The 12178-nt window shown below is 38.2% G+C and overlaps 2 protein-coding genes across 4 annotated transcripts in view; one reads left to right on the forward strand and one right to left on the reverse strand.

Moving 5' to 3' along the window:
• Positions 1–2551, forward strand: part of TEK (TEK receptor tyrosine kinase) — a 68185-nt gene extending 65634 nt beyond the window's left edge. For all 3 annotated transcript variants that reach the window (XM_032783904.2, XM_032783905.2, XM_032783906.2), the window contains 3 exons: positions 463–559; positions 1279–1378; positions 1564–2551. In XM_032783904.2, the coding sequence (XP_032639795.1) occupies positions 463–559; positions 1279–1378; positions 1564–1638 (272 nt within the window). In that variant the 3' untranslated portion in view covers positions 1639–2551. The remainder of the gene's footprint in view (positions 1–462; positions 560–1278; positions 1379–1563) is intronic.
• A 4408-nt stretch (positions 2552–6959) lies between these two features.
• LOC116826868 (uncharacterized) overlaps positions 6960–12178 on the reverse strand; it is a 45563-nt gene continuing 40344 nt past the window's right edge. The window contains 2 exon segments of the mRNA XM_075067467.1: positions 6960–7051; positions 11811–11931. Of these exon segments, the coding sequence (XP_074923568.1) occupies positions 6960–7051; positions 11811–11931 (213 nt within the window).

A 12178-nucleotide genomic window follows, 5' to 3' on the forward strand; every position in this document is an offset into this window, starting at 1 on the left:
AGGATTATAACTGTATTACACAAGAACTACGAGTAGCTAGGGAAGCGGAGGTCAGCTAAGCTGCGCTCCACTGTTCCAACGACCAACACGGGTGGTAAGAAGGAACTGAAGGGCGGCTGGGTCGGCAGGGATATATATCCGGCACCATAGCGGCGCCACGCCAGGGGGCGCCCTGCCGACCCACCGAGTGTTGCTAGGGTAAAAATCTTCCGATGAACGTGCACACGGTGCGCGCACACCTAACTGGAATGGATATGAGCAATCACTCGAAGAAGAACTAATGAATAAAATTATTATTATTAAATCCAGTTACTCAGTACACACTTCCTTCAGCTTTACCTGCCTTCATCAAATATTTTGTTGCTGAGCCATCCTGTGGCTCTTGTGCTGAGCGCGGTTATCCTTAATTGTGATAGCACCAGAAAAATTTGCTTAAGCCAATGTTAAACTCCTCTGTTTTAGGTGGAACACCATACTGTGGGATGACATGTGCAGAACTCTATGAGAAATTGCCACAAGGGTACAGACTGGAAAAGCCTCTCAATTGTGATGATGAGGTGTAAGCAAACAAGTGCATTAATTATTGTATTTATTTTCTTTGTTTACTGCGAAGCTAGCAGTTTTCAGGGATGCCATGATTCAGCAACTGTGATTTTTTTCCCCTCATATTTAATAATCTAGCAATTCTCCTCCAAAGGTGCTATACTTTGTACAGGCTGGGTGGCTGTCCTATTGCAAACCACCACAAGTTTCCACGCCAAAAAAATCATCTTCAAGGAGGCCAAGCATGGAAAATTTAAGCCCAAATATGCACGTGCAGAGGCAAAAACAAAGCATGTTTTGATTAACATTGGTTTGCTACCTTAGCAGACCTGGGCAACACCAATATAATTAGTACTATGCTGGTGGAAGCCATGGAAGAGATCATAAACATGGATATGTGCCATGCAGTAAAGCCAATTCCTTTGCGGGAGTCTGGGAGTGCCTAATAAGCTTCTCAGGTGGTGAAACAATGCTATAACAGCTCCTGTGCCTCCTGCTTCCCCACCTATAGTGCGGTGGATGTGTTCTGGGAGGACTGGAGGAGGGGGAAGGAGTGTGGCCATTCAATTCTCAGCATGGCTGTCAGGGCTGATTGGTACACCTCTTAGAGGTGTGTCTGAAAAATTCCAGTCTTAAACTGGGGTTGTGTGTCACGGACTTAAGATGGACTCTGGATGCATTGTCTTCAGTGACATGCTTCCACGTCATCATGGGTTGTGTCTGATTTTTTTAAAGGTATGACCTAATGCGACAGTGTTGGCGGGAGAAACCATATGAAAGGCCATCATTTGCTCAGATCCTGGTGTCACTGAACAGGATGTTAGAGGAACGAAAGGTAAGGTTGAATAGCTGTGCTAGCTTGCAGTCCAAAGGTTAAATCTTTCCATGGCATACGTGTGTAAAGTTCATGAGACACAATTAGTGAGGTCTATAGCCTGCTCAATAATTAGCGCACAGCTTGGTGCACTTGAGAAAAAAAAAAGGGCATCACCTACTTCAACTTCTCTCATTTTTTTTCAGACATATGTAAATACCACGCTGTATGAGAAGTTTACCTATGCAGGCATCGACTGCTCTGCTGAAGAAGCTGCTTAAGACAGAAAAAAATCATCATATATTAAACAAACCAAAAACTCAGTCTTCTGGGGCACAAATGGGATGTGCTGTGTAGAACTGTGTATAGCTCTTTGTACAATATTGTTGAACTACAGATAACAGTGTGTATATCTTACAGCAAGCTCTGCCTCCATACACTGTAGGAGTGTATATACTGTTTTGAGTGGTAATGGATTAACGTCATAAATTCTGAGCTACATCTCACACACAATAGAATCTTTTTTCGGGAAATGTGGTGATTAAGTAGCCCATGCGGACACACATTGAAATGCATTATACATTGCTACCCTAGGTATTTTCCAAGCGTTAATGATAACAGAGAATATCTCAGTAGCTAAATTTTATGGTGAGTCTAACACAGCACGTTTTGTGTACGTGCCAAAACAGTGTCATCTCTCCAGAGAACAGACAATGCTGTAGCAGTACCAGACAACACCGCTTTAGGAAATCAGCAGTAAAAGTGAGCCCTGAAAATAATTTGTTGCTAGAGCTTTTGAACTAGCTGCCATCTTTGCGATACTAGCAATTGCTGTTTGTTTTTTGTCATTCAGTTTAATAGCCAATTTCTTGTATTAAATATAAATGTTTAACTTGATAACATAAATATTAGAGTGTGGTGGTATTTTTAGAAAGTTACATGGTGTTTTTCACAACGAATGGGCATTCATAAATGTATTACATATTGTAAAACACATTTCTAAGAAGTCAGTTTGGCTACAAGTGCAGCTTTTTCATTTTGTATTTGAGTCTAATAATGCACTGACTAATTATAGATCATTAGTTAATTATAAATAGGCAAGATTCACTTACTTGCTTGTGGCCAGCCTATTCCTTGTGTTCCTGCCTGTAGTTTACTGTATGGCCTTTAACAAAAAGCCTTTGAAATATTTTCCTTCAGTGGCATTATTAAAAGGTTCTCAACTCCTACACATCATTCAACTACTGTACGTGATGTTCAAGAAGATAGGAATATTTTTTACCTTTCAGTATAAAGGCCTTCCGCATTAGTGTGTCTGACAACTGAATCTGGACATTTCCTGTCAGATGAAGAGCTTTAATTTTAATTTGCTCTCAGGCCCTGGGTGACAGTTTGGTGGCCCCCTCCCTGCTGCTGCTGCCTGGTGAATCTTCCTCCACTCCACGCCCAACCCCACTTCCCCCAGGTCCCCGCCCCCACCTCTCGCCACATCCCCTCCTCACCAGCCTTCCCCCACAGGCATCAGTGAGGCGGGACAGGTTGAGCCACACTGATGCTAATCTTTTAGTATCTAAAAGTTTATTGATTAAAAAAAAAGAAAGATGAGCATTAAAATTGGTTAAAAGCCTCAACTATATACAGTAATTACAAAGTTCTTGGTTCAAGATTGTAGCAGTGTTGGAATAAACTGCTAGTTTAAGTCAAGAGGCTGGAATATAGCCACAGCTTTGATGAGTTTTTCAGAGCTTCAATTGGTAGCAAAGTAAGAAGCAGGATTGAAGACAAAATGGAGAGGTTTCCAGGCCCTTTTGCAGCTTTTGCCATGTGGAGGGAATCCCATGTTCTTACTGTGGAAAAGTACAGCAACAAGATGGAGTTTGGTGTCACATTGGCAAGTCACATGTCCATGCGTTTTGCCTAGTCACAGCAGGAAATTCCATTAAGTGTAGATGGGCGTGCCCATGGTCTATTGTCAGTTAAATGTGCTTTTGTTGGGTCATTCAATTTGAATAGTCCTGCCAAGATGTGCTTGCTAATAATTTTGTGGGCCTTACCCGAGGAGCAAACATTTGCAATCCAGATATAGAGCCAATATTTATTAATGTCAAAAAAAAAAAGAAGAAGAAGAAGAAGATACATGCATACAGGCAGCATAATCTTAACCAGCACATCATAGACACCTCACTTGACAACCTTTCTACAAGATTCACTGCAAATATATAACAGTGGTTGCAACAATTTTAATCAGATAACGTCACAAGTGAGTCAAAAAATTATCAGCCCATTTTACAGATAGACAGGGAAAGGCCACAGAGCAAGATCTGAAAACTGAATCTACGGCTCGCTCCTGAGTCCCATGTCAGTGCTTTAAGTACATGTTAAACTGTATCTCTCCGTGATCCTAATCTAATTAGCTCAGGGGTAGGCAACCTATGACACATGTGAGCTGATTTTCAGTGGCACTCACACTGCCCAGGTCCTGGCCATCAGTCCGAGGGGCTCTGCATTTTAATTTAATTTTAAATTAAACATCTTAAACATTTTAAAAGCTTTATCTACTTTACATACAACAATAGTTTAGTTTTATAGACTTATAGAAAGAGTCCTTCTAAAAATGTTAAAATGTATTACTGGCATGCAAAACCTAAAATAAGAATGAATAAAGACACGACACACCACTTCTGAAAGGTCGCCGACCCCTGAATTAGCTATTTTCTTTGCCGTCCCATTGCCATAGTCTCTGTATACCAACACGATGCCTCTTGGGTCATTGGATGTTTCGGGTAGTGCATAGAGAAGCCAAGCTTTAAAGGGAAAAAAACTACTGGGAAGAATGGCATGGCGGCAGAAGGGGCTGTAAAGGCTTTTCCTTTTGCTACAGGAAAACAAAGTTCTACCATCTATAAAGACAATATATACAGGCATAAAGATGTGTTTTAGATCTACGTGCATCAGAGATGCAAAAATGAGATTGGCCACAGTCTGCCTAAAGTGCAGATCACTTTATATAATGTCACAGCTGTAATATTTTCAAAAAGCTGTTCAGACAAATAATAACAGACCAATACTCTTACCACAGGGTCACACTCTGTACATCAGTTGGCTTGTTAAGGCACCTATGTGTAATGCTATTTACATCGCACATTTTGGGGGCATACATTTGCAGTTGGTCAAGGGGGTGGGGCATCCATTTACTTTTTCAAAATGCCTTGTAAATGCAAAACCTAGACAGAGTCTCGTGTTCCCAGATATATCAAGGACAACTATATGAAATCTGGTGGGGGGAAAAGACTTTAAAGTGACATGTTCAAGGTACCACACATTCTTCCTCCCCCCCCAAAAAACCAAAGAAACAAAACAAACAACCAAACATTTATATCAGTGTATGAAAGTACCTGCTCAAGCCATAATCATGCAAGTTAACATTTTGATCAAGCATATTTTACAATAAACTGTTAAGACTTCCCTCACTCTGCCCCTTCTCCAGTTCTGCAAAGGACTCTAGTTCTACAGGCCTGGTGTTAGCATGAGCTTTTTTCCTCACACTGACCCTAAGAAGGTACTTTATTCCAGACTGGGGACACTAAGCGGGGGCCTGCATTTGTAGCTACCCCATTAGATGGTATAATGGCTACATCAGTCCACAGGCTGCCTATTAAAAGTTTTTATGTAGCTATATGTAAACATATGCCGTAGCTCTGTACATACACCATTACATTTTATAAATTAATCATGTCCAAGACAACTTTCAGAGCTATGTGTATATTAACTCATTTGATTGTTTTAAGCCATATTTGCATTCAGCCTTCTTCCTGGGGCAGAAAAGTTTTGATTAAACATTGTCTCTCCTTGGCCAGCTCACACAGCCAATAAAAAAAAAACACCCCAAAACAAGCCCCCCCCTTTCACTGCAGTCTCCCTCTCCTCAAACAATAACACACCCATTAGCAGAGTTTTTAGATACAACTCTATTTCAGGTCATTTTTAGAGAAAGTTTTCTACTACTTTGCTGTGATAGAAAGATTTTTGGCACTTGTATCTTTGCTATTTGAGAGTTCTGTAAACAAAAGTTTGATTAGTGCTAGCTGTGGCCTTTTCAGAGCTGAGTAATGAGTTTCTTTTGGATGTGGCAAGCACCTATCTTAAGTCTTGTAAAGTCAATATTTGAAAGGGGAAAAAACCACCCATCTATACCTTGGTAGTAGTATGTGTCTCCTAATTTCAGTCAAGTTTAACTTGTAATACAATCTATGTGAGGAAACGACACATCCCTGAAAGGGTAATAATGAAATTGGGCTTTTCCACAGGCAGCCTCCCATGTTTTCCAGTTAAGTGTACTTTGTGCAAAGAACCTTCTGTCATGGTGTACTGTTGCACAGCATTCTACCATATGGTTATTTCTAGCAGGTGCTTAACCTGAAACTCATTTGGAATACAGTTGTTTACTCCACCCTCCATGCACTAGCACCTCCATGTTTGGTGTCATTTTTTCCTTTACATTATTTCATTAATCTTTAACAAGAAAGTGCATAAATGTTGTGTACTCTACATGACACAGGTATCCAGGCTGAGCTATAATACTGGAAGGATTTCAATGCACTCCATCTGCTCTCTACCACAAAAGAAATCACTTTTAAAATCTGTAGCTAGTGTACAGTATAAATTATGGATTAGATTATGGAAGTACATAAGGGTCTACGAAGAAAAACATGGTAGCTTTGTGAGAAATAAGTGGCCAACATGTCCTTTGCAGTAAAGAGTAACACCTTTAATTTGGATTTTTTTTTTGTAGGTTCATGATTGTAACTGACAGCTTATTGTTTTTTAACTCTTCTTTCTTAAAAAAAGAAAAAAAGTGACCATACTAAAACACCTTTATAAAGCAAGTTTAACAAAAACAGGTCAAAACAGAAGATATAAATCATTAGGTACTCCATAAACAAGAGTACAGATTACAGATAGCCTAACTTCTATTTTAGCTGGATTTTACTTAACATATACATTTATTGGGAAAAACTGACATAGGTGAGAAGATTGTAGTGTTTCTCCACTTTATTGTTTTTCTATACCACTCTTTGGGGGTGCGGGGGGGGGGGAGAAGAGAAGAGAGGCACAGGGTCAAAGAGAAGTAGGAGAGAAATTTACTGTCCCTGTGTGATTTGCAGACAGCAGCAGTGGCACCTTAAAAGGCAGTAAGGTAGATTAGTTCTTTGTTTCGTATTGTAAGATAATTTAGTACACGTTTTAAAAATTGAAAAACCAAGTTTTTTCTTAGCGTTCAGATCATCAGCAGTGCAAAGCTGTTAAATAGGAGGTACAGAACCTACCCCCCCCACCTAGCCACCGTTTTACACTGAACAAAAATTACACACTGAATAGCAAACATACAAAATTAAATAATTCTTATACAAAAACCCTTACAGACTGTTTAAGTACACGCCACTGAATCTCCAATGTAATTACAGGGGGGGTTGATATACTTTTACACTAGCACTATTAGTAATAGCACCCATTGCCTACAACATACACAAACTGTGATTAATACTGAAATATTATGGAAAAGGAAGTGGTTTCATGTTGATTATGATGTTCTTGAAGAAAGTCACCATTTTCTGCCCTTAGTATCCTCCTTTACTTTCCAAAGCATCAGTTCCATACAAGCAGCAGCATCTTCACTAGAATCATGGCCACCAACTATGAAGGAACAAAATATTCATATTTAAGTAGTAGTAAACAGCAACATTTTCCCATTAGATAGTGTCCATCACAAAGAAGAAAAACATAGCATGCAGAAGAGTCAATTATTCCAGAACTGACTGAGGTAGAGGGCCCAGCTTCACTACTGGCTAGTGAACTATAGGATGGTAAACCAGCAACCTACCAAATATTTACATCAACCTAGGACATCTGTGAGCATACTGCGTATATAGGTATTGCATTTAAAACTAATTTAGTGACATGAGGAAGTAGAGGATGGATGAGATGCAGTGGAAGGAAGAGAAACAGAAGTAAAGAAAAAAATCCTACAAGAACAGTGGTGTTGCAGAACATCATAATTGGCGTACAGCAGTAAAATTAATTCAGGAATGGGAAGCTGGAAGGGCAATAACTGAAAGTGGGAGGGTTAGTGGCATGATCTACATCAGACACTTATTTGCCCATCATTTGTGAGAAAGCATCCCTGCATATGGACAAACAAGAAAATATCACTGAAAGATCAGTTGTCTTAAGTATAGAGTCTTGAAAAAAAAAACTGCAAGGTAAGTTTGCTTGTTACTAACTATGTAATACATAGTTTCCATATGCAGTTTGTTATGGCTCCTGGGTTGTTCACAAACATCCTACCAAACCTGACTATCTTGCAGGAAACAGGTGACAGTTGAAATTCAGTATTTAGACTGATATGACAGGAATTTGCAAAAGCACTTCCATAGCAACATATAAGGAGTACCAAACTTTTCAGCAGTAATAGGTACAAATACACATTTTTACGGATATTTCACTAAGAAAGGGTAGAACTACCTCGTACGGAGTAGCTAAATTGACATGAGCATTCTCTGACTGTCTACCAGGTGTACTTATCCTTGATTTTAGGATAACAGAAAAATGTTTGGCATGTACTCTACACAGGAAAAATGATCAAGGCTGGCATTCACCAGTCCACATGCATCTATTATATCCTGACTGTCTCATTGCAAAATTCAGTTAATTTATGTTTTTGCAAGTCTACTTTAAAATGAAAACACCCTGCAGGGAAGGTAAGATAGTAATGCACTGCTTTCATAGTAAAACTAGACCTATCTGCCTCTGCCCCACACAGAATGAGAATTTCAACACCTGGCCTTTGGCGTGAGACCACCTGATAGAACATCCTGCTGGGAAAACTGAACTTTGACAATAGCTAGAGCTAAATCTAAAATTAGAAGTTCTATAAAAGTTAAGAGGAATAATCTGGGATGAAAAGATTTTTCCCCTCCAGCTACACATTTGCAGCTCCTATTGACTTAAATAAAAGTTGTTACATGCCTGTTTTTTCATTAACATTTAAAAAATGTATCTTGTATCTTCAGTGGCTGGCAATAAGATTTCAGAAAGTTTAGGAGGCTGTAAAATCTATTCTTTTTCCAGTCTTCCTTGAAGCATTTAAACCTGCAGAACTCATTTCCCATTTGTCCTTCAGAACATGCAGGCAGCCATCCTCTGTCTCTGAGCTAACGGTGGTGGGCATTTCCATCTGGTAGCATGAGGTGAGGTGGTTGATGGGCAATGTTGTCTAAAGCAGACAGAACTGTTTGGTGTTCTTCTTCATGAGATATGCAAGATTTACAGACAACAGAACAACTAGCCCAGAAGCTATTAAAATAAGTCCCCATACAAAACAGTGATTGATGTTCAAAGGCTAGAAACATGCTTTAAATCTTTTAAAAAAATAGAATATGGTGCTGTCACATATACCATATACAAGCTACATCTATAAAGATGAGTGATACAAGTACATACAAAAGGAGTTAATACCATTTAAGAACATGATTTAGCCTTTTTTTTTTTTTTTTTTGCGCATAGAATCCGCTCAAGTCACTGAAGTGGCAAAATTTCCATCAACTCAAAGGAAGCAGAGCCCAACAACAGAGGTACTGAATCCTGAATACTGTACCTTCCAGATTAATTGGAAGAAATAATTTGTACAAGTTAAGATAATAAAATACAAAGTACCAGCTATGTAAATACTTAATACAACATATTAAGTACTGTGTCATCTCCAAACAAATTCCTATGTCATAATATGGAGGTCTTTCAAAGACCTTTTGTATCCTATACAAAAACATTTAAAGTTGTCTTCATCATATGGCAAGTTTCTTCCATCAGAAAGCAAACAGGAGGCTTTAACTTCATGAGTTTAGTTCTAGCTTTGTTGGTATAAAAGTCTGCATTGCTGGTTACCTGTTTATTTACATATTTATTGACTATTACTGAAATTCTCACACATTCAGAAAGGATCTCAGACATCTTTTAGCCAGGACGTTGATACACTTAAAAACTTGGAGACTGAGATCTGAAAGTGAAGAACTCCTATAAGTGCATCACTTACCTAATTTATTGAGACCTGTCTCTCATATATATCTTAATTAGATGCACATTTCTTTAAAATGTATGTTCTTGGAAGGTTTGTAAGGAGTTTAGGTGATAACACAACTGTTCGCTAAAAGAATTCCCCTCCCCACACCGCACAAAAACACCCCAACACACACTGGAAAAAACACTTAGTTTCCATTTTTAAAAAGTCTGATTTAAATCCAACTTAACAGATTTAGTTGAAAATTCCCAGAAGTTCAAACATCACCCACAGATTGTGTCCTGCCAGTCTGGGGAAGAGGCACTATTTTGCATTCTCCGAATCTCTGCTTTAAGTGAAAAACTGAATCCAGGCTTAATGTAGAGATGCTGTTGTACCTCTAATTACAAAGCTCTAAGACAAGGCAGTAGCCAAGAAAGATTCCAACAAGTTTGAAAGGTACAAGGCATCTTGTGTCAGATATTTGCTTAGAGAGATCAAAAGTAGAATACTTTTTTTTTTTTTAAGTCTTTATTGATTAAAACTATTAAATGAAAGACAAATATTGTCGACTACAGAGAAAGTAGTTCAGGATATGACTGAACATTTCCACATGAGCTCTGGACACCACCACTTGTTTTACAGTATCAAAAAGCACGCTAGGCACCTCAGATCAGACATGTTCCCTGCCCCTGAAGTGATTATAATCTAACACTGGGCATGACAGAGTGGCCAGAATAGTAGCAAGGGAATCAGGTGAGGAAGGAGTCAAGTAAAAGCAACAAGATCATGCCATTACTTTGGTTAATTATGTATGGACGTTTTCTGTTTGATAAGCCATTACTGAAAAGCCTATTAACATCAGGTATTAATTCACATTTTGTAGGCACCATAGAAATTCTAAGTTTCAAGGAAACTATGCCTAACAACAATTTCATAATTTAAACTTGTGTAATATGTAGAATTTAGAAGCCAAGGAATGTGAGATATCAGATCCAGGGTGTCTTTAGAGAATATTTCCCTTTATACAAACTAAGTGCTTATTGAAAGGAAGCCTTCAACTAGTCATCTAGACTACATGATCACAGACAGTTGCCAATTAGGAGCCTCATAGACCTGGAGTTTGAGTGCAAACGCATTCAGATACAACTTTTGAACACAACTTGTATAACTTAAAGGTTGTGCCTGCTCTTCCTTGGAATCCCCTTTTTGCCCCTTTTCCTCCCCAAGCACGCTTATGTCTCATTCAGTTGGACAGCCATACAAATAGAAGCACTCTGAAAGTGAGAACTGATTGTCAATCAAGACAGTATTTGAAGAACTGTGTTAACAAAGAGCTAAATACAGAAGTGCTAATCTGAAATACAGTTTCCGTTTTTTTCTCCCCAAGACTCAAAAAAGTGTGTCTAGGAACTCATTAAAATAGTGCTTTCAATTAGATGACTAAATGTACAGCATGTCTCATTTTAGTCTGAAGTGGTAATTGTACATGTATACTGTGTATGTAGTTATACTGATTTTTCTTTTAAGCCCAACTGAGCAATTCATTTTTAATTTTAAAATTGAAATCCAATGAAATTTTAAGGATGGTATTTTGCATCCTCAAAAAACCTTCTGTGTCATGTCTCTAGCTAGCATGTGTGAATGTGTGTTTAAAATATGCATGTAAAATATTTATCAGACATAACCCATTATGTTTTCCATTTTGATTCTCAGATATTTGATTCCCTCAAATCAGTTTTCCCCATTAGTGCTACTTGTAGACAATATGATTTCCTTGCTCACATGTTTCTATACATTTGATACATACATCAGTTCTGTATAAAGAATTTTATTTTAAAAAAATGAAGTCACTATTAGAACTTTTGCCTCTAGGAGAGAAAAAAAATATTAAACACACTGAATATTGCATTTGAAAAGTGGATTAAAAGTAATCCTCCAAAATAACTGACATGTGGATAAATGAAAATGGCTGAAACATAGGTACACAACTTGCACTTTGAAAGTTAATTCTGCTTTGAGAGAGATTACTCACGGGAGAGAAAATGGAGAAGAGAGTCTCAAAGTGAAGGAATGTTAAAGCGCAACTAATGTAAAAGGCAATCTTACACAAGATTCTATCCCTTAATTAGTGAAATTAAGAGCATCATTCCCACACAAAAAAATCGTTGGCAAGTTAAAGGGTGACATTTGTGCCTTAAATACTTCCACATCTACACTTGCAGTATTTTATATATACTACAATGAATGCTGCTAATACTGAGGTAATTTCATCTAAGACAAAGTTAGCAAGTTTTTAAATGGCAACAATCGTACTCTGAGATTGGTTGTTGCTTGGTGCTTTTCCTTTTATTATGCAAATCACCAATGGATTATATAGAAACTAAAATAAGCGCCTACCATCATCTTGAATAATTCGTCTGAGGTAATCAGCCATTAGATTTCTAAGTGCTCTTTTATGAGGCAAGCCTAGCCGATGAGGAAACACCACTGCTGTGTCCACAACAGTGTTATGAATGAGCTGTTAAAAAAAATTGCAGTGGTCTGTATTAAGGACATCCATGATCACAAGTCCAATTACATTTTTCCCTTTAATAAAATAAAACTGTAAAAATTCTCATCGTTAAAGCACTACTTCTGTCACATATAAATACTTTTTTATAACCCACTTCCTTTCACTGGTCTCACCCATGATTTCTTCATACTATTCCTGTTTTCTCTGGTCTTATTAGATTGCAAATTCTTAAGGGCAGGGGCTGTCTTTATAT

Source organism: Chelonoidis abingdonii, chromosome 6 (assembly GCF_003597395.2).
Source record: "Chelonoidis abingdonii isolate Lonesome George chromosome 6, CheloAbing_2.0, whole genome shotgun sequence".
In the NCBI taxonomy this organism is placed as follows: Eukaryota; Metazoa; Chordata; order Testudines; family Testudinidae; genus Chelonoidis; species Chelonoidis abingdonii.